We start from the raw sequence: 24,332 nt of genomic DNA, 5'->3' as shown, positions 1-24,332 counted from the left end.
TCCCACAAACCTAACCCAAATTCACGCGAGAATTGTCCGCAGCTGTATTTTCTCAAGCAGGAACCGAGCTCGCGTGTGATGTGATTGTGTATTCTCGTTGTTTTTCTCTCTTGAGTGTTTTATTGAGATTAAACAGAGTCTCGTCGCTGTGTATTTTAGTGTAAGTTATATCGATGATGAGAAATGAGATGGATGTGCTGTAAATCAGTAGGAAGTTGTCTGTCCATGCTGGATATTAATGATTTCACCACAGAAATCTCTCAGCTCAGAAAGAAATGGCGTTACTGGAGGGAAAGTTGAGGTCAAGAGGAGACGAAGAAGTGAAGAAAGAGGTTTGTACAGCTTAAACATCCTTTACCTGAAACAATCTGTCTGTTTGACAACATTAAATCATTTATAATTTATTTTTGTGTTGTCAGGATGTGGATGTGTTTTGTTGTGAATCTTCAGTGTATGTGACTGACGGGATCTCCACAGAATGTCGGGATCAAAGCTCACCACAGTTACTGCTGGACAAACTCTCTGAAGAGAAATCCAGACACACACAGGACTCAAAGTTCAATCTCACTTTACTCTGTTATACTGAGTCAAAGCCCACAGACGCTCAGGACACTGCAGTGTGTGGCAGTATTCAGGGTTTAAAGGATGAGGAATCTACTGATCAAACCTCCACAGAGTCTCTGGAATCTGCCTGTAATGCTGGAGAACAGCAGCAGATCCTGCAGACCACACTGAAGATGTGTTCAGTCAAACTGGTGGACTGCAGGAACCTGATAATGAAGATAAAAACGCAACCTATTGAAGAGGAAGATCGTACAGAGGACTTTATCCTGCCAGGTATGTCTCCACAAATGTTGTTTTTTTTTTTACAATTGATCCATATGGAAGCCTATTTCCGCCACATAAGAAAAAAATCATGCTCTGGTAAATCATATTTATGAGATCAAAGTCAAAATGATGACATACTAAATCGTAATGATGAGATAAAAAGTCATAATTATGACTTTAAAAGTTGAATATACGAGTTAAAAAAGTAATAATTATTATAGCGGCATTTACTACACGGAGCCGTAGTTCAATGAACAGGCGAAATGTCCCCACTTGTCAGTGAACTACGGCTCTTTGTAGTAAATGCGCTGTATTTAAAAGCAGCTGATGGCGATTTATTACTAATCAAGGAACCTGCTTTACTGCATTTACTTAATTAAAAGACAAAATTATGAGATGTAATTGAAAATTGGTAAAATACTATACAGTAGGAGTTAGTGATCGACCGATATATATTGCCTGGCCGATACATCGGGCCGATTTTAGCAGGTTTTAGGTGTATCGGCATTGGCCGATACGCGGCTTGCGTTCGCCGATAGTTTTTCCCCGGCATTAATTACAGATAAATGAGGCGGGCCTTACGTTGTGGTAAGGGAAGTTAATAGTTGCTTTGAAGAACCGGACACCACTCGCTCACTCTCTCCTGTGTTTGTGCACCTCTCATCCTCAAACAAGGTCAGAGCAAGCGCCCTCTTTTTAAAGTTTCTGCTAATATGACAGTTAACAGCAAAAGAGCGCTCACGCTTCAATATTTGATTGACAAGACGGCTGACTCGGTGGTTGCCTAGCAATATAAAAAGCCGCGTCGCACTGCTCTTTTTTTTAAAGAGAGGCTTCTAATACTGTTGTCTTTTTCTAGTTTGTTTCACTAAACTGCATCTCCGCTATTTTAAGCAGTACTTGAGATGTACTCAATGTCTTCTTTAACTCCTCAAAAAGAATGGAGTAGCCTAATGGGGACAGCCTTAAAGGAATAGTCTACTCATTTTCAATATTAAAATATGTTATTACCTTAACTAAGAATTGTTGATACATCCCTCTGTCATCTGTGTGTGTGCACGTAAGCGCTGGTGCGCGCTGCGACACTTCGATAGCATTTAGCTTAGCCCCATTCATTTAATGGTATCAAACAGAGATAAAGTTAGAAGTGACCAAACACATCAAAGTTTTTTCTATTTAAGACGAGTAGTTATACGAGCAAGTTTGGTGGTACAAAATAAAACGTAGCGCTTTTCTAAGCGGATTTATAAGAGGAACTATATTGTATGGCGTAATAGCACTTATGCGCAGTAACACCCTCCCTCTCCCATTATGAGAGGGAGAAGGGGAGCGGACTTTTCAGGCGAGTCGAAGTACTCCCAAAAGTTCTATTACGCCATACAATACAGTAGAAGTAGAAGTTTTATTCAGCGACCACCAGTCTGACGTTTGGACGCGTGCTCATAATGCCGCAAGCGAACGCAGGTCATGTGATCAGCCGAACAGCTGGACAGGATGGGTTTTTAATTCTCATCTCCATAAATATATATGTAGTAGTAAAAGGCTAAAAATCAATATCCATTGCTGATAGTTTCTCGTCATTGGGAAGAGCTCAGTTCATGGTTGCATACGTTCATGGTTGTTAACGCAGAATTTTCGTCAGCGAAAAAAATTAAGAAATTTGACGCTAAGCACTTAGTTTCCAAGCACTTCCCACATGACTTTTATGTGACCGGAGAACTGTTTTTTTGTAAGTTTTGTCAACATTTTGATTCACTGGGAGCACAAAGATACATGCACTCTCTTATCCATATGTCTCTCTCACTGCACCTCTCTCACGTGCACGCGCTCTAGCATCAGACCGAAGTCCGAACACAAATCCTCATGTATTTGTTCAGTTTATGCGTTTCAAGCGAGCTGAGGCAAACGAACTATCCCTCGCATTTATTATAGGGCCCTAGTGTGTGAGGTACACAAGTGGGGCAATGCGCATGTTATTCAGAATTCTTTTTTAGTTGTTTTTTGATCAGTATTGCTGTTTACATTTTCCTTGTCTTCTTATGAAAGATATTTGCTCTACAGTTATTATTATTATATAGTTGGTTACTTTCAAGGAAAAAGTAAAGTGTCCCCCTTGGTTGCTGCTACTGTGTGAAATAGTGTACTTATTAGGGCCCGAGCACCGAGGAGCAGGCCAGAATGGCCTGCACCGTGGGTGCAAAGCCCTATTGTTTTTGCTCGGTTTCATTTTCTTCTTCTTTTCCGAAATGAATCGCATTTTTGAGGGCCTAAACAGGCTCGAAAACTCATGAAACTTTGCACACACGTCAGAAGTGACGAAAATTTACATGTGGTATAGGCGTCAGAAGTGGGGGTGTAGAAATGACTCGATAGCGCCACCTGCAAAATTTCAAAAGAACAACTCTCCCGCTACGAAAAACGTACAGATACGAAATTTGGTAGGGTCATCTATCACCTCAAGATCTACAAAAAAGTCCCTTGGAACCAAGCTTTAAACCCCACAGGAAGTCAGCCATTTTTAATTTTCTCTGTGATTTCTGTGCAAATTTTGCCATTTTCAGGGTTCGTACTTTAACGAACTCCTCCTAGAGATTTAATCAGATCATCATCATATTTGGTCAGTATCATCTAAAGGCCTTTGTAGTGTTAAATTGCTAAGCTTTTGACTTTTCGTTGGAGGGCGTGTCCGTGGCGGCCTGACAAATTTCATCATTTTCGCATGAAACAGGAAGTTGTTATAACTCAGGCATACGATGTCCAATCTGCCCCACGCTTCACATGTTTGATAAGGGTCTTGGCCTGAACACATTTCAATGCCAATATTTAGCTTTCGTCATAGCGCCACCTAGAGGTAGCAGGAAATACCATGTTTTACGCTGTGATTTACTGCTCTTAGAGATTTAATCAAATCATCATCATTTTTGGTCAGACTGATGTTAAGCCCTTTGTGATGATAAATTGTGAAGATCTTGACTTTTCATTGAAGGGCGTGTCTGTGCCGGCCTGGCAAAGTGTGATGTTTCGCAATGAAACATGAAGTTGTTGTAATTCAGGCATACATTGTCCGATCTGCCCCCGACTTCACACGTTTGATTAGGGTCCTGGCCTGAACACATCAACATGGCATAATTCAGTAACACTCATAGCGACACCTAGAGGCAGCAGGAAATACCACGTTTTACAGTGTGACTTACTGCTCTTAGAGATTTAACCATATCAACATCATATTTCATCAGTCTAATCTCAAGACCTTGTGTGATGATAAATAGCAACCACCTTGACTTTTAGTTAAAGGGCGTGTTCGTGGTGGCCTTGCAAAGTATTGACAAATGAATCGCAATTTTTACAGCCTAAACAAGCTACAAAAGTCATGAAACGTTGCATACGTGTAAAATGTGAATTTTTTTTTTGAAATAGGCTTTAGAACTGGAGGTGTAAAAATGGCTCTATAGCGCCACCTACAAAAACTTAAGAGGGCACCCCCCCCCCCCCCCCGCTACGGTAAACATACAAATATGAAATGTGATAGGATAATGTATCACCCCAAGACCTACAAAAAAGTCTCTTGGAGCCAAGCTCTAAACCCCACAGGAAGTCAGCCATTTTTAATTTTCTCTAGTTTGAGTGCAATTTTTGCCATTTCCAGGCTTCATACTTTAACAAACTCCTCTTACAGATTTCATTAGATTAAAACCATATTTGGTCCTTTGTGATGCTAAATTGTGGAGATTTTGACTTTTTGTTGGAGGGTGTGTCCATGGTGGCCTGCCAAATTTCTGCTTTTCGCCATAAAACAGGAAGTTGTTCTAACTCAGGCTTACACTTATTAACACTAAAATTCATATCCCCACTGTTCACAGTTTTTCCTAACGCCATCGGGTGGCGGTGCTCAGACGTGCAAGGGCCCTTCTATCGCTGCATGCAGCTTTAATTTTGACTTTGATTTTATCTTAAACTGATTTACCATAGCATGATTGTTTATGTGGGGGAAATAGGCTTTTATACATGTGAGTAGCTGTTTTATTAAACATGGTTTAAAGTTACAAACTCACTAACGAAAATACCCCTAATAAATGTAAGGACTAAAATTAATTTAAGATATCTTTAATAATTATTGAGTAACAGGCATGTATGCTTTAAAAAAGACACATAGAAAATGTTTTTTCTTATTCTATAAGTGTAAGCAACAAGGATTGTGAAAATATTTTCGTACAAATAAAAAATGGTCTATTTGACTCCCCTCTACAAAATAGTGGATCAGCGACTGCAATGCATTTCATATTTTGTCTTTGATCACTAGTTATGTTTCTATTTATTCTAATAAAAGATTAACTTTTTTAAATGTTTAGCTGCGTACATTTTCAAAATTAAATTTTATTTGACGTGTTATGACTCGGCTGTAATAACAGGACTGACACCTGTCTTCTGTGTCTGTGTGAATAAAAAAAAACAGAATCTCACTTCATCCTTTGTGTATAACTGTAAAAAGAGATTTTAATTATATGTTTATTACAGATGAGAAGAGTGATACATGTTCTGATGAAGGAAGGTCCTCAACATCAAAAGAGCGACTGGCAGCACAAACTCAAGAGAAGAAACTTCATTCAGAAAAGCACAGAGAGAAGAAGAAGAAGTTTCACTGTGAGCATTGTGGGAAGAATTTTGTCTACTTATCTCGACTTAAAGCCCACATGAGGACACACAGTGATGAAAAGCCTTTCTACTGCACTGAATGTGGCAATTACTTCAGAACCAAATATAGTCTTAATGCTCATAAGAGAATTCACACAGGAGAAAAAGCGTACAAGTGCAGCGAATCTGAAAAAACTAGGGATTCAGGTTCATTAAAATCACACCAGAATATTCACTCTAAAGATAAACTATATCAATGTTCACACTGTGATAAACGTTTCCATCTGAAATATCTTCTGATATGCCATCAGAGAATTCACACTGGAGAGAAACCTCATCACTGTAGTGTTTGTGGGAAGAGTTTTCATCAGCGTTCCCACTTAGTGTCACACCAGAGAACTCATACAGGTGAAAAACCTTACAAATGTCCTCATTGTGAGAAGATGTTTGCTCGACAAGATGTCCTGAGAACCCATCAGAGAGTTCATACAGGAGAAAAACCTTACGTCTGCTCTTACTGTGGAAAAAGCTTCTCTGATCCATCTCATTTCAGAGTTCATCAGAGAGTTCATACAGGAGAAAAACCTTACGTCTGCTCTCACTGTGAAAAAAGCTTCTCTGATCCATCTCATTTCAGAGTTCATCAGAGAGTTCACGCAGGAGAAAAACTTTACGTCTGCTCTCACTGTGAGAAAAGCTTCTCTGCTCAATCTCATTTCAAAGTTCATCTGAGAGTTCACACTGGAGAGAAACCGTATCACTGTAATGTTTGTGGGAAGAGTTTTAATCAACGTTTCAACTTAGTGACACACCAGAGAACTCATACAGGTGAAAAACCTTACAAATGTCCTCATTGTGAGAAAACATTTGCTCGACAAGGTGTCATGAGAATCCATCAGAGAGTTCATACAGGAGAAAAACCTTACGTCTGCTCTCACTGTGAAAAAAGCTTCTCTGATCAATCTCATTTCAAAGTTCATCTGAGAGTTCACACTGGAGAGAAACCGTATCACTGTAATGTTTGTGGGAAGAGTTTTAATCAACGTTTCAACTTAGTGACACACCAGAGAACTCATACAGGTGAAAAACCTTACAAATGTCCTCATTGTGAGAAAACATTTGCTCGACAAGGTGTCATGAGAACCCATCAGAGAGTTCACACAGGAGAAAAACCTTACGTCTGCTCTCACTGTGGAAAAAGCTTTTCTAAGCAATCTCATCTCAGAGTTCATCTGAGAGTTCACACTGGAGAGAAACCTTACGTCTGCTCTCACTGTGGAAAACGCTTCTCTGATGGATCTCAATTCAGAGTTCATGAGAGAGTTCACACTGGAGAAAAACCTTTTGTCTGCTCTCACTGTGGAAAACGCTTCTCTGATGGATCTCATTTCAGAGTTCATCTGAGAGTTCACACAGGAGAAAAACCTTATCACTGTAATGTTTGTGGGAAGAGTTTCAGTCAAAAAAAGTTTTTAGTGAAACACCAGCGAATTCACACTTTATAAATGCTTTCAGTTGGATAAGATGTTTGCTCGACAAGATGGTCTGAGAATCCATCAGAGGGTTCATACAGGAGAAGAACCTTATCACTGCCATCATTGTGGAAAGAGCTTCTCTACTCAATCACATGAAGAAAGAGGAGTTACTACTGTGAGAGGAGCAAGTACGAGTCATGCAACACTATACAACACTGTTTAACTTCTGTGTTACATGACATGAACATGTAGTGAATCATAAGTCTTACTTAACGCATGCAACTCTTGACCCGGTTGGGAAAATCCAGCGCATCAAACACACACACAAAACTCCGCTGCTAGCCCATATAACAAACTTTATCCATTGTTTTCATAAGGCTGTCTTTCTTCTCCTTACATCCAAAAACACACTTCTTCTTTCCTGCCATAGTTGAGTGTTAAAATTAAGAAGCTGTCACGTGATGTGATGTTTGCAAGTTCTAGCGTCTCCCGCTGATTGACGGGTGGGCGGGGTTTTCTGGGGGAAGTGCCCATAAATGATACGTATTGGTACGTATATTGGTACGATATACGTAAAAGAAAATGATATGTATAGAAACCCCTGAAACGTCAGCTAAACCCGTAATCGAAAAAAACTTTCCGAAACTTGTACAAACCCTGGAGAAGTGCATTCGGCACAGAAATACTCTGTAACACACCCAACTGCTTTTTTGACATTTTTGCCAACATTTAGCATGAGGAAGCAACTCTATAACTGTGTTAATTAGTCAGAATGCATAAAATACCATTGAACCACCCCTTCTTACAAAAAAATGGATGTGCCTGTGTGTGCGCTGTTCCGGACAAGCTAACTACTTTATAACTGTATTACAAGAATAGGATGGGGCCTAGAATTGATCCCTGTGGTACACCATATTTAACCTGAGAGTAACATGATTTTTCCTCAATTACGTAATTAAAGTGATAGCCTGGTTTTAGATCTAATTTATTAATGTCGACTCAATTTTCTAGTCTGTCAAGTAGGATTGTGGGGAAGGTTGTGCTAAGGTAGTAATATAAGGATCAAGATTGCCCAAGGATCGGATGCTAATAGTAGGTCATTTGTGACTCTAAGCTAGCCTGGCTAACACCAGACCAGTCTTGTAGAGAATGAGATGTGGTCTGGGAACCACATGCTCATTTTCTCGTATCTGAGGCATTGTTTACGAATGTCCAGAGCCATTGATTGGGCGCTACAAATGTCTATCAAATGCATCTGTACGTATCTCATAGCCAATCGTTTTAATTATACCAGATGACGCATGTAGAGAGACATAAATTCAAGCGTCAACAACTTTTTTCGGTACATGTGCACACAGCTGAAACTATATTGATATTAAAAAGCAACACAACTTGTAGGTAAACTACAGGCATAATGACAATATGATATTAATTAATACCACTTACCATTTATAAGTTAAATGGACTTCGTCAACGACGATGCCTAGCAGGCTGGTCCTATTAAACTCTGTGGCTATCATGTCTTGCCATATCCAAACATCCTTCTTATATATGAAATTGTTTAACACCAAAAGTTGCTCTTTTAAAAAAACTACTTAGAAGACTATCTAAGGCTGCATTGAAAAGTAACTTCGCATCTGCTGCCTTGTTGGATAAACAACACTGCTTTGGTGTGTCGCATAGACGTTGTCATCGTCTTGCTGCCCCCACCCCGTTCTGTGATTGGTTCCCTATGTCAGGGAAAATAGGTCCATGGTTTCCATGCTAGACTTGCAGTGTGAATAATTTTGCACGCAAGGCAGCATGGGGAAACCCAGGCTAACTCAAAGCATCACTGTTTCTGTGATATGATGGGGCCTAAACCCTGAATTTGAATGTGCACAGTTCTCTAGCCACTACTGCGCTTGCAAACTTGAACAATCAGTTTGGTCATCTGCATTTTCTAGATCAGATTCGACCTTTTATTGATAAGGCCGTAAAGACGAAATTATCTCCTTTCACCAGCGTTGCCAGGTCCGTTATGACACATGTTATGATCAGGAGCAGGATCAGGTGGTCTGTTGGTGATAATGGGCTTATTCTGTCTGATGATATGGACGTTTTTGTATTATAAACAGAGATCAAAGCGTTCTAAATCGTAATGCATTCCAGTTTGTCAGACTCATCCTCATGTTGTTTTAAACCTGTATTAATTTCTTTTTTCTGATAAACACAAAATTAGATTTTTTATAAATGATGGAAAACACACAGCTAATTGTAACAATTGACTTTCATAGTAGGAAAACAAATATGATGTATTTCAATGGGTATTGTCAACTGTGTGCTTACCATCATTTATCGAAATATCTTCTTCGAAATATATCACACTTCCATAATATTTGTTTTCCTACTATGGAAGTCAATTGTTACAGCAGCTGTGTGCCTACCATCATTTATCAAAATTATTGTGTTAACTGTTTTGTTTGATAACTTAAATAAGTATCTGTGATTTTTTCCCCCCTATCTTCATTACTATGGAGGACCACAAGAGTCATGCAAAATGTAATAAAGAACTTCAATTTTTAATAACTACCTGGACAATAAAAATAGCAATTAATAGATTTGTTTAAAAATTCATTAATTAATCTATAAATAAATAGACAAAGTTACAAAAAAAATCATTATGTAACATTTTATTAGGCAATAAAAAATGAGATTATAAAAATAACATAGAAATGAAATATTAATCCATTAATAAATAATTCAAATTAATATAACAATTTATAAAAACAACATAAAATACTCAATAAGTTCATCATTTTAAATTGCATTTATAAATTCTTAATTAAATAATGGAATTTCAAATTGTATTTCAAAAAGCGATTTAAAAAGAGAAATAAATAACTGGATTCATAAATTGAATTACAAATACAGGTTTAAATTAGGCATTTAAAAGGGCATTTCCGTTTGACTTTTCTGTTTTCATTTCCCCGTTGGTTCTCCTTATTCTTTTCGCTATTGGATTTGCTTTTCGTTTTAGCCTCTCTATTTAGCTTTTCCGTGACTCTTTGGGTCCTCATCTGAGATCTATAAATCTGCGCATGACGTACAATCAGAGCCAATCAGCGAGCTTGTTACATCCTCCTGGCCATAGCTAATTTGCATTTCTCATTTGACCATTTGCAAGGACCCAAAGAGTCACGGAAAAGCTAAATAGAGAGGCTAAATTGAAAAGCAAATCCAATAGCGAAAAGAATAAGGAGAATCATTGGGAAAATGAAAACAGAAAAGTTAAACGGAAATGCCCTTTTAAATGCCTAATTTAAACCTGTATTTGTAATTCAATTTATAAATCCAGTTATTTATTTCTCTTTTTAAATCGCTTTTTGAAATACATTTTGAAATTCCATTATTTAATTAAGAATTTATAAATGCAATTTAAAATGATGAACTTATTGAGTATTTTATGTTGTTTTTATAAATTGTTATATTAATTTGAACTATTTATTAATGGATTAATATTTCATTTCTACGTTATTTTTATAATCTCACTTTTTATTGCCTAATAAAATCTTACATAATGATTTTTTTATAACTTTGTCTATTTATTTATAGATTAATTAATGCATTTTTAAACAAATCTATTAATTGCTATTTTTATTGTCCAGGTAGTTATTAAATATTGAAGTTCTTTATTACATTTTGCATGACTCTTGTGGTCCTCCATACATTACTGCTTGTTCAGTATCTTCAGATTTAGTAACTTTATTTACAATGTGAAATAACTACTTATCCACACTTAATAAAAGGCTTGTAATGCAGGTAACGCATCCTCTCAGCATGTCATACCCATCAAAATGTGCTGCTGACACACTTAAAGGGACACAAGGCAGCATTTTTATGTTAATAAATCATCTTCGTAAGTTGGTATATGGTTAAATGACTCATTATATGACGAATGAAGACTCTCTCGCCCGCCCCTACCGTCTGTAGGAAGAATGCCCCACTTGCAAGTTCGCTGTATCCGACCCGGTGTCCTTCCGTCTGTAAAGTCTCGGATATAGAAAGCATTTACTCCCAGACACTAGGGGGAGCTAGTAGATAAATTATACTCAGACTTGCCATGTGTGCCTTTAATAAAAGGCTTGTAACAAAGCTGTATAAAGCTGTGAACTGTGAGATTGGACTGTGATTACGAAATGTTTGGCAGACAGATTTCACTACTGGACTGAGCATTAACTGAGCATTACGGTTTGCCCTAAGAATAAAAGGGGATAACATGTTTTATATTGTGCTGTGTGGTTTTAATACTGAAATAAAGAATTGTTTAATTGCCATCCTGGTGTCTTGCTTTCTGTCGCTCTTTGGTTCGGCCATTACAGTAGTGGCAGTGTAACATAGGCACAATATATTAGACTTGGGTTTAATTTGTGGAAAGTTTGTACATTTAATAAGGGGCCCAGGAATACTCAAAGTTCATAACTGTTAAAACACAAAGAGAATAGTTGCATCATTTGCTTAGCCCACAGTGAATTGCATCCATCCAACGGCTTACTAAGACTTAATAAAATACAATCTTTAAAATACAGTTATCGTGTCTGTGCATGTGAATGACGCGTTTCATCCATCCGCTTCACCAATGGATTAACTCCGTTTGCGAGTAAGTTACAGTGTTTCTGTGAACTTAAATATCTTTAAATGTGCATTTATTACTTCACATTAAGGTATTGAGTGTATTTAAAGACTTTTAATATAGTGCATAAAACGTTTATGGTGCTTTTATAACACCTTGTCCTTTTAATAGCTTGTCAGTAACACCATGGCTAATGCACAGTATCGGAAGCGTATCAGTCATGTTGTCAGTCCTTGATCTGATACCGATCCATTCAAAAAGCCTGGATTGGCTCCCATACCGAACCAGAATGTCGGATCGGGAAATCCCTAATATTTATTATTTTACATTTGTAGAGTATACAGGTGCTGGTCATATAATTAGAATATCATCAAAAAGTTGATTTATTTCACTAATTCCATTCAAAAAGTGAAACTTATATATTATATTTATTCATTCCACACAGACTGATATATTTTAAATGTTTATTTCTTTTAATTTTGCACATTAATAGAGAGGCGAAGGGAAGGAAAAGATGTGGTAGAAAAAAGTGTACAAGCAAAAGGGATAACCGCACCCTGGAGAGGATTGTGAAATAAAACCCATTCAAAAATGGGTTGGAGATTTACAATGCTGCTGGAAATGTATGCAAGACCTGGGTTTCGCTGTCGCATTCCTAGTGTATATCCACTCTTGAACAACAGACAGTGTCATAAGCGTCTCCCCTGGGCTAAAGACAAAAAGGACTGGAATGCTGCTGAGTGGTCCAAAGTTATGTTCTTTGATGAAAGTAAATTTTAGAGAGAAGAGGCACACAATCCACATTGCTTGAGGTCCAGTATAAAGTTTCCATAGTCAGTGATGGTTTGGGATGCCATGTCATCTGCTGGTGTTGGTCCCTGTGTTTCTGAGGTCCAAGGTCAATGCAGCCGTATACCCGGAAGTTTTAGAGCACTTCATGCTTCCTGCTGCTTACCAACTTTATGGAGATGCAGATTTCATTTTACAACAGGATTTGACACCTGCACACAGTGAAACTGGTTTAAGGACCATGGTATCCTTGTTCTTAATTGGCCAGCCAACTCGGCTGACCTTAAGCCCATAGAAAATCTATGGGGTAATGTGAAGAGGAAGATGCATAATGCCAGACCCAACAATGCAGAAGAGCTGAAGGCCACTATCAGAGGAATCTGGGCTCTCACAACACCTGAGCAGTACCACAGACTGATCGACTCCATGCCACACCGCATTGCTGCAGTAATTCAGAGAAAAGGAGACCCAACTAAGTATGGAGTGCTGTACATGCTCATACTTTTCATTTGGCTAAGATCTCTTAAAATTCTTTTTTTATTGGTCTTAAGTAATATTCAAATTTTCTGAGATACTGAATTTGGGATTCTTCTTAGTTGTCAGTTATAATCATCAAAATTAAAAGAAATAAAGATTTGAAATATATCAGTCTGTGTGTAATGAATGAATATAATAAAAAGGTTTCACTTTTTTGAATCGGAATTAGTGAAATAAATCAACTTTTTATGATATTCTAATTATATGACCAGCACCTGTATATCTTGCATTGTACACACAAACAAATCATTTAACACGGTGCCACCTAAAGGCTACTTTATATTGCACTAAAACACATGCGATAGTTCGTGTGCATGCAATACTTTTTTTTTTATTAGCAAAAGTCCCTTCAGAAGCTCCGTACCTGTGAAAAACGAAAAATATCCAGTCCACAATCGGTTAAAAATTGGTCACTTTGTGTGTTTTTTTCCTGAATTTTTTGTAAAAATTTGGTAGTTTTGATCAGTGCTGAGGTTGATTAACAGATTTATGCAAAAAAAGTAAAAATATAAATCTAATACATTTTTACAGCAGTTTCATTTTCTGAAAAAGGTTTTATCCACGAACAACACAAAAGGGTAGTGAATTTGCCCACAGTGTATTGTTGAGGCATTGAACAATTTCCAAGCATTTTCCCAAAATATATCTTAATATAAGATTTGTCACCAAAAATCTTTCCATTTGCTGAAACACAGAGAAAGTTAACCCCCAAAAACTCCATAGTGGATGAAAACATCCCTAACAACACATTAATGTTGATATGCCCATCTCAAGGTTTTTATTAACATCACGAGAATGTTGAAACACTAAATTGCCATTGTCTGTGTTAATTACCCTGCCAAATCTGCTTCTAGTCAGATGAAGTTAGTCTGACCATCGAGAACACAACTAAGATTATTCAATAAACCATCTTTATTTAAATCAATATCACTTGTCTCCTGCCTGCTGTTTTTCCATTCATTTCTGTATCTGGGCAGGGAGATATAGTGAAACTCAAGAGAGAGAGAGAGAGAGAGAGAGAGAGAGAGAGAGAGAGAGAGAGAGAGAGAGAGAGGAACACATTATCACATCTTATCATTTACCCTCTAATTATTATTATTTTGTCTTTATTATAGTTACAGATACATTTCTATTTACTGTGTTTAAATCCGTCTTTTCTTTGTTCTACGTATCACTTAACCTTCTTTGATTACGTGTCAAATGCCTTTCTTCCAAAAAGTAAGATTTCAATGAGCTTTACCATTCGAAATCATTCATAAAACCTATTTTTCATTTCTCAAGCAGTTGACAGCTATCATATCATCATAGCACACCATCAAAAATGGGATTAAAACCTTGTTTTAGCTTCAAACTCACTTTATAACATAAATTGAGTGTTTTAAATAACCATGTGAATCCAATGTGGCTTCGAAAAACAGAACAGAATATATAATCTTTATTCTGAACAGCTAGTGCTAAAAGTTATATGTCGATTAGCATTTTATTATAAATATATATGATATTGTTATGAAAATACCTGACATGACTGAACTAAACCATAATTCAGCATTTTGACAGCTTTACCATCATGAAGAAATATAGGGCCAGTTGTTCAAAAATTTTAATCTGGATCAAAATGATCCGGATTTGGAAATCACATTTTTTCCTATTCAGGATCAGGTAATCCGTCCTACTTTTATGCCGGTTTTTCAAAGCAACATTGGATTGGATCACCCTGATCCAGATACACAGTTTTCAAGATTACCAAATCCAGATTACCTGTGCTCTAAATGGGACAACATATCACAACATGTGCTACCAGCTATGTGAAGAACAGGTAGAAGAACCAATATGGGATCACTGTAAGAGTTTTTAATTTTGAGACAAAACACAAAAATAACATAAACATCCATTTATAATTTCTTTTATGAACCCTCATCTGAGTCACAAAAAAATATATATATCCAATAACAAATACATTGTGGACGCACAAAGGACGCTTCAAGTGTATAGTAAGGGATGCCATTGTTAGACATTGTTTTTGACAGGCTCATCTCTGATGATTGTTTCTTTGAAATTAATATACGGTGATGAATGACATAAAAATTGAATATATTATTTTTGTTTGTGATTGAAATGTGTTTGGGGGATTATTTCATATTTCATTATTTTTACTTTACTGAATAGCTTAATTGGTAGCCTATGTCTACTATATCTACTTTATCACTGTTACAACGGTTACACAAGTCAAGTTCAAAATATAAATAAAAGTATATACACTAAATGAAACAAATGTGTTATTTGACCAATTTTAAAGTTTTTCTACATTTCCCTCCTGGAATCCACCTTTAAATCCTACCCCCTGTTGGGATCAGGATAATCCAGTTTCTTTGGATCAAAGTTATCCAAATCCTACTGACAAGTTTTGAACAACACAAACTGAAGGTTTGATCCAGATTTAAACTAGGATTGGATTCTGTGATCTAATCTGATTTCAGATTCCTTCTTTCCCTTTTGAACAACCCATTTTCAAGATTTGATCCAATCCGATAACCAAAATCCGATCAGCTTACCTTTGAACAACTGGCCCATGAAGCTTGTTTTGTAAAGAATTACAGATAAATGAAGTGTTCCGCTTTTTCTCTCTCCAGTACAGCAGGGGGCTGCAGCTCTTTAATCCGCCGACAAACCCACTAAAGAAAGAAAGAAAGAAAGCGCGCACCGGTTGTGGCCAGAAGGGATACAGCTGTGGCCAAAATCTAGTGAAATCTCGCCGAAGGAGCACTGTTTTCATCCTAATCCTACCCACAAACAAACCTAACCCTAAACCCAAAATCTCGCGAGAAATGTCCGCAGCTGTATTTCCTCTAGCCAGAACCGAGCTTGCGTTTGTATCCTCATTGTTTTTTTTTCTTGAGTGTTTTATTGAGTGGGACAGAGTTTTATATCTGTCTCTTTTAGTGTCGAGATGTTGATTAGGAGAGATGGGATGGATGTGATGTGCTGTACATCAGTAGGAACTGATCTGTCCATGCTGGATATTGATGATTTCATCACAGAAATCTCTCAGTTGAAGAAAGAGGTGGCGTTACTGGAGGCAAAGTTGAGGTCAAGAGGAGATGAAGAAGTGAAGAGAGAGGTTTGTACATCTTAAACATACTTTACCTGAAACACACTGTCTGTTTGACAACATTAAATCATTTATAATTTTACTCTCTGTCAGGATGTGTTTTGTTGTGAATCTTCAGTGTATGTGACTGACGGGATCTCCACAGAATGTCAGGATCAAAGCTTACCACAGTTACTGCTGGACAAACTCTCTGAAGAGAAATCCAGACACACACAGGACTCAAAGTTCAATCTCACTTTACTCTGTTATACTGAGTCAAAGCCCACAGAGGCGCAGGACACTGCAGTGTGTGATAGTATTCAGGGTTTAAAGGATGAGGAATCTACTGATCAAACCTCCACAGAGTCTCTGGATTCTGCCTGTAACGCTGAAGAACAGCAGCAGATCCTGCAGACCACACTGAAGATGTGTTCAGTCAAACTGGTGGACTGCAGGAACCTGAAGATGGAGATAAAAACAGAACCTATTGAAGAGGAAGAGGACTTTATTCTGCCAGGTATGTCTTCTCAATTACGGTTATGTTTTTTTTTTATTTATCCACGTGGAAGCCTATTTCCGCCACATAAGAAAAAAAATCATGCTCCGGTAAATCATATTTAGGAGATATAACGTCAAAATGATGATCTACTTAATCGTAATGATTAGATAAGAAGTCATAATTATGACATATAAAAATATATATGAGTTAAAAAAGTAATAAGTATTATATTTAAGCACCTTTTTAAACATGCCTTACAAAAAGATGCTACTTGTGTGTATCTTGAGACAAATCAATGACCCTAGCATATTTTAACATCTGTCAGTTATGTTGTTTTTGTTTGAGACAGCTCAAGCATGTGTTTAAATCTAGGACTAGCTTTAAGCCTCCAAGGGGCAGTTTCCTGAACAGGAATTAGACTAGTCCTAGACTAAAATAAATGTAAGAGCTGTCCAAAATGAAAAAAAAAAACTTGCACTGACATTTCTTAAAATACATCAGTGCCCTTTGTTTTGCCTCAAAATACACACAAGTAATGTTTTAGTAAGGCATGTTTGTTAAAGCTAGTTATATTTCATGATTAAACTAAGGTCTAGCCCTGGTTTAAGTGAATCCCTCTCTGGGAAACCACCCCTAAGGGTAATCTCATCATTTTGACTTTGATTTCATCTTAAATTTATGATGTACCAGAGCATGATTTTTTATGTGGGGGAAATGGGCTTTTAAACATGTGAATACCTGTTTTATTAAAGGTTTTATTAAAGAGAAGAAACTTCATTCAGAAGAGCACAGAGAGAAGACGAAGAAGCAGCAGCAGTTTCACTGTGAGCATTGTGGGAAGAATTTTGTCTACTTATCTCAGCTTAAAGGCCACATGAGGACACACAGTGATGAAAAGCCTTTCTGTTGCACTGAATATGCCGGATGTTTCAGAACCAAATATAGTCTTGATGTTCATAAGAAAATTCACACAGGAGAATTAGCATACAAGTGCAGCGAATCTGAAAAAACTAGGGATTCACGTTCATTACAACCACACCAGAATGTTCACTCTAAAGAGAAACTATATCAATGTTCACACTGTGATAAACGTTTCCATCTGAAATATCTTCTGATACGCCATGAGAGAATTCACACTGGAGAGAAACCTTATCACTGTAGTGTTTGTGGGAAGAGCTTTAATCAACGTTTCAACTTAGTGATACACCAGAGAATTCATACAGGTGAAAAGCCTTACAAATGTCCTCATTGTGAGAAGACGTTTGCTCAACAAGATGGTATGAGAACCCATCAGAGAGTTCATACAGGAGAAAAACCTTACGTCTGCTCTCTGTGCGGAAAACGCTTCTCTGATCGATCTCATTTCAGAGTTCATCAGAGAGTTCACACAGGAGAAAAACCTTATCACTGTAATGTTTGTGGGAAGAGTTTTAGCCAACAGGCTAACTTACTAAAGCACCAAATAACTCATACAAAGAAAAGTTAAAAATGATCTCATTGTTGTAAGACGTTTGCTTGATCATATTTGCCTGAAGATCCATCAGTTCAATTCAATTTTATTTTATTTATATATTACTTTTAACTCTTTCCCCGCCATTGACGAGATATCTCGTCAATTAAGAGAAAACGCTTCCCCGCCAATTACGAGATTTTCCGTCTTTCCGCAATACCGCTATTATCCACCCTTCCGCAACTTTTTAAACCCGGAAGTATTGCCCTATGGCAAGCTGCTGCATGTCCGTGTCTGTTTTAAAGATTGCTCTGAATGGGATCTCTATGAAAAGTCCGTCACAAAAATGGAATTATCTCTGCTTTTTGCTCAAAATATGGTGTTTTTGCAAAAACCTACCCATATTCAAAAGCTGATTGCAAAAGAACCACTAAAGGTAGGATGAAACGGTTTTTTTTGTTTGAAAGCAGAGGGTCTGTTCTTTCATTTGGTATATTGTATGTTTATATATTTAAAGAAGAACATTTTCTGGAGGGCATTAAACTTTGGTGAAAATCATGAAAAACGCTGGCGCTGGCTGGCAACTTTTTTTAAAAACGCTGGCGGTGAAAGAGTTAACAATTGTTCATAATACAAAAACAGCTTCACATGAAATAACTGGAACTGGGTCTGTCAGTCTCAAAAATCAGCCACTTTGTATGTTTTTTCCTGATTTTTTTGTGTAAAAATTTGGTAGTTTTGATCAGTGCTGAGGTTTATTAATAGATTTATGCAAAAAAAGTAAAAAAATATAAATCTAATACATTTTTACAGCAGTTTCGTTTTGTGGAAAAGGTTTTATCCACGAACAACACAAAAGGGTAGTGAATTTGCCCACAGTGTATTGTTGAGGCATTGAAACATTTCCAAGCATTTTCCCAAAATATATCTTAATATAAGATTTTTCACCAAAAATCTTTCCATTTGCTGAAACACAGAGAAAGTTAACCCCCAAAAACTCCATAGTGGATGAAAACATCCCTAACAACACATTAATGTTGATATGAGTCCCATCTCAAGGTTTTTATTAACATCACGAGAATGTTGAAACACTAAATTGCCATTGTCTGTGTTTGTAACCCTGCCAAATCTGCTTCTAGTCAGATGAAGTTAGTCTGACCATCGAGAACACAACTAAGATTATTCAATAAACCTTCTTTATTTAAATCAATATCACTTTGTCTCCTGCCTGCTGTTTTTCCCTTCATTTCTGTATCTGCCTTGTTGATTTCAAGTGTTAACTCTCATAAAACAGAGTTGAGATTTGAGTACAGATTTAGTGATTTCCTGAGAGAGAGAGGAACACATTATCACATCTTATCATTTACCCTCTAATTATTATTATTTTGTCTTTATTATAATTACAGATACATTTCTATTTACTGTGTTTTAATCCCTCTTTTCTTTGGTCAAACGTATCACTTTACCTTCTTTTGATTACCTTCTTTTGATAACACACCATCAAAAATGGGATTAAAACCATGTTTTAGCTCCAAACTCACTTTATAACATAAATTGAGTGTTTTAAATAACCATGTGAGTCCAATGTGGCTTCGAAAAACAGAACAGAATATATAATCTTTATTCTGAACAGCTAGTGCTAAAAGTTATATGTCGATTAGCATTGCATTATAAATATATATGATATTGTTAGGAAAATACCTGACATGACTGAACTAAACCATAATTCAGCATTTTGACAGCTTTACCATCATGAAGAAATATGAAGCTTCTTTTGTAGAGAATTACAGATAAATTAAGTGTTCTGCGTTTTCTCTCTCCAGTACAGTAGGGGGCTGCAGCTCTTTAATCCGCCGACAAATAACCCACTAAAGAAAGAAAGCGCGCACCGGTTGTGTCTAGAAGGGATACAGCTGTGGCCAAAATCTAGTGAAATCTCGCCGAAGGAGCGCTGTTTTCATCCTTATCATGTGGGGGAGATTCACAAAGAGTGGACTGCAGCTAACCCCATAGACAGTAAAAGAAAGGCTAACCCACAAACAAACCTAACCCTAAACCCAAAATATCGCGAGAATTGTCCGCAGCTGTATTTGCTCTAGCCAGAACCGAGCTTGCGTTTGATGTGTTTGTGTATCCTCATTGTTTTTTTCTTCTTGAGTGTTTTATTGAGTGAAACAGAGTTTTATATCTGTCTATTTTAGTGTCGAGATGTTGATTAGGAGAGATGGGATGGATGTGATGTGCTGTAAATCAGTAGGAACTGATCTGTCCATGCTGGATATTGATGATTTCATCAAAGAAATCTCTCAGCTGAAGAAAGAGGTGGCGTTACTGGAGGCAAAGTTGAGGTCAAGAGGAGATGAAGAAGTGAAGAGAGAGGTTTGTACAGCTTAAACATCCTTTACCTGAAACACTCTGTCTGATTGACAACAATAAATAATTTATAATTTTACTCTCTGTCAGGATGTGTTTTGTTGTGAATCTTCAGTGTATGTGACTGACGGGATCTCCACAGAATGTCAGGATCAAAGCTCACCACAGTTACTGCTGGACAAACTCTCTGAAGAGAAATCCAGACACACACAGGACTCAAAGTTCAATCTCACTTTACTCTGTTATACTGAGTCAAAGCCCACAGAGGCGCAGGACACTGCAGTGTGTGGCAGTATTCAGGGTTTAAAAGATGAGGAATCTACTGATCAAACCTCCACAGAGTCTCTGGATTCTGCCTGTAACGCTGAAGAACTGCAGCAGATCCTGCAGACCTCACTGAAGATGTGTTCAGTCAAACTGGTGGACTGCAGGAACCTGAAGATGGAGATAAAAACAGAACCTGTTGAAGAGGAAGAGGACTTTATTCTGCCAGGTATGTCTCTACAATTATTGTTATATATATATATATATATATATATATATATATATATATATATATATATATATATATATATATATATATATATATATATATATATATATATTTTACAATTTTTTTATCCCAAGGAAGCCTATTTCCGCCACATAAGAAAAAAAATCATGCTCTGGTAAATCATATTTAGGAGATATAAAGTCAGAATGATAAGATTCTTAATCGTAATGATGAGATAAAAAGTCATAATTATGACATATAAAATATACATATGAGTTAAAAAAGTAAAAAAGTAATAATTGTTATATTTAAGCATCTTTTTTAAACATGCCTTACAAAAAGACGTTACTAGTGTGTATATTCAGGCAACATGTAACATCTGCCAGTTATGCTGCTTTCATTTGAGACAGCTCAAACATGTGTTTTAATCTAGGACTAGCTTTAAGCCTCCAAGGGGCGGTTTCCTGAACAGGAATTAGACTAGTCCTAGACTAAAATAAATGTAAGAGCTGTCCAAACTGAAAAAAACTTGCACTGACATTTCTTAAAATACATCAGTGCCCTTTGGTTTGCCTCAAAATACACACAAGTAATGTTTTAGTTAGGCATGTTTATTCAAACTAGTTATATTTCTTAATTAAACTAAGGTCTAGTCCTGGTTTAAGATTATCCCTGTCTGGGAAACCACCCCTAAGGGTAATCTCATCATCAAATTATGATTTACCAGAGTATGATTTTTTTGTGGGGGAAATGGCCTTTTAAACATTTGAGTAGCTGTTTTATAAAAAGAAACTGACACCTGTCTTCTGTCTCTGTATGAATATAAAAATCAATTCATCCTTCTTTGTTTATAAGAGTGAAAAGAGAATTTAATTGTATGTTTATTACAGATGAGAAGAGTGATTCATGTTCTGATGAAGAAAAGTCCTCAACATCAAAAGAGCGACTGACAGCACAAACTCAAGAGAAGAAACTTTATTCAGAAAAGCACACAGAGAAGAAAAAGAAGCAGCAGTTTCACTGTGAGCATTGTGGGAAGGATTTTGTCTACTTATCTCAACTTAAAGCCCACATGAGGACACACAGTGATGAAAAGCCTTTCTGTTGCACTGAATGTGCCGGATGTTTCAGAACCAAATATAGTCTTGATGTTCATAAGAGAATTCACACAGGAGAAAAAGCATACAAGTGCAGTGAATCTGAAAAAACTAGGGATTCAGGTTCATCACAACCACACCAGAATATTCACTCTAAAGAGAAACTGTATCAATGTTCACACTGTGATAAACGTTTCCATCTGAAATTTCATCAGATACGCCATGAAAAAATTCACACTGGAGAGAAACCTCATCACTGTAGTGTTTGTGGGAAGAGCTTTAATCAACGTTTCAACTTAGTGATACACCAGAGAACTCATACAGGTGAAAAACCTTACAAATGTCCTCATTGTGAGAAGACGTTTGCTCAACAAGATGGTATGAAAACCCATCAGAGAGTTCATACAGGAGAAAAACCTTACGTCTGCTCTCACTGTGGAAAAAGCTTTTCTGATCGATCTCATTTCAGAGTTCATCAGAGAGTTCATACAGGCGAAAAACCTTACGTCTGCTCTTACTGTGGAAAAAGCTTCTCTGATCCATCTCATTTCAAAGTTCATCTGAGAGTTCATACAGGAGAAAAACCTTACGTCTGCTCTCACTGTGGAAAAAGCTTCTCTAATGGATCTCATTTCAGAGTTCATCTGAGAGTTCACACAGGAGAAAAACCTTACGTCTGCTCTTACTGCGGAAAAAGCTTCTCTGATCAATCTCATTTCAGAGTTCATTTGAGAGTTCACACAGGAGTAAAACCTTATCACTGTAATGTTTGTGAAAAGAGTTTCAGTCGAAGTGATACTTTACTGAAACACCAGAGAATTCATACAGGTGATAAACCTTACAAATGCTCTCAGTGTGATATGACGTTTGCTCGACAAGATGGCCTGAGAACTCATCAGAGAGTTCATACGGGAGAGAAACCTTATCGCTGTAGTGTTTGTGGGATGAGTTTTAATCAAAATGGCCATTTAGTGACACACCAGAGAACTCATACTTTACAAATGCTCTCAGTGTAAGAAGACGTTTGAGATAACCAGATAACTCATACAAAGAAAAGGCTCTCATTGTTGTAAGACATTTGCTTGATCAGATTTGCCTGAAGATCCATCAGTTCACTTCAATTTTATTTATTTATCACTTTTAACAATTGTTCATAATACAAAAACAGCTTCCCATGAAATACAAACAAAGAAAACTTAGAAAAGCAAAGAACAACAGAGCATGGCAGTTTTAAATATAGTTTGGAATGGAGTATTAGAAGTTACATGGAGTCATTTCTTATTAAATAATGTAAAAGTTTGTCGCTGGGCAGACATCAGATGAGCGTCATGATGATGGGACGCAAGTAGATCAGTGGTGGGACAAGACAAGAAAATAAAATCCTAGTAGCGTAGAGGTCGCTCGCATGTAATGTTAAAGTCTTACAAAAAAATGTATGTATGTGTGGTCTGTTCCGGACAAGCTAACTACTTTATTGCTGTATTACAAGAAGAGGATAGGGCCTAGAATTGATCCCTGTGGTACACCATATTTAACCTGAGAGTTACATGATTTTTCCTCATTTAAGTAATTCAAGTGATAGACTTACCATCATTTATCAAGATATCTTCTTCATCATTTATCACAATACTACCATAATATTTGTTTTCCTACTATGGAAGTCAATGGTTACAGCAGCTGTGTGCCTCCCATCATTTATCAGAATTATTGTGTTAACTGCTCCGTTTGATAACTTGAATAAGTTGTGACCCCCCCCCATGTTCATTACTGCTTGTTCGTCAGTAACTTCAGATTTAGTAACTTTATTTACAAAGTGAAATAACTATTTTTTGCAAATTAATTTACCATATATTAATTTGCACAGTTACTTCAGTAAAAATCAAATTATTTTGTTTACATTTTTTTTAACAAATGTGAACATGTTTTCAGATTTTAACAACAGAGGACTTAAACTGATTTCCAGCACAAATAAAAAATCCTGAACTCCTCATGAGGTTAACGTGATTCCAGACATTTAAAATCAATCTAAACAAATCAAATAACACATGAAGAAGCTGCCCAGCGGTCGAAGGAGGAATGGAAAGACTCTGTGGCTTTGTGAACCATTGAGATTTTAGCCACTAGGTACCTGTTGTGCAATCCTTTGCTGGCTGGCACTTGTGCCTCTTGCTGGTATTTATATTGCCCTTGTTCTGACTATCTATATCTCCTCAGAATGTGCTTGAAAAACACGGTAACGCATCCTCTCAGCATGTCATACCCATCAGAATGTGCTGCCACACTTAATAAAAGGCTTGTAACAATGCGGTATAAAGCTGGGACTGACATTGGACTGTGGTTTCGACACATTTGACCGACTTCTCTCCTGGACTGAGCAATGGGCACCTCCCTTATTATTAAGCACCTGCCTGCTTGCAGTTTGCCTAATGAATAAAAGTGGGTTATCACTCTCTTATCAT

General features: G+C 37.0%; 1 protein-coding gene and 1 pseudogene across 1 annotated transcript; both read left to right on the top strand.

Annotated features, from left to right (window-relative positions):
* On the top strand, positions 1-24,314 carry LOC135741404 (uncharacterized; annotated as a pseudogene).
* LOC135729646 (uncharacterized) lies at positions 14,896-19,149 on the top strand. The gene is made up of 3 exons (XM_065247451.2): positions 14,896-15,991; positions 16,076-16,478; positions 17,213-19,149. Exons 1-3 carry the CDS (start codon positions 15,821-15,823, stop codon positions 17,944-17,946), a joined length of 1,308 nt encoding a protein of 435 aa, XP_065103523.1. The 5' UTR covers positions 14,896-15,820; the 3' UTR covers positions 17,947-19,149.
* Positions 24,315-24,332: the final 18 nt, after the last annotated feature.

This window comes from Paramisgurnus dabryanus, chromosome 11 (genome assembly GCF_030506205.2).
Source record: "Paramisgurnus dabryanus chromosome 11, PD_genome_1.1, whole genome shotgun sequence".
NCBI lineage: Eukaryota > Metazoa > Chordata > Actinopteri > Cypriniformes > Cobitidae > Paramisgurnus > Paramisgurnus dabryanus.
The sequence above is the reverse complement of the archived record's forward strand: the minus strand, read 5'-3'. Positions and strand labels throughout refer to the sequence as shown.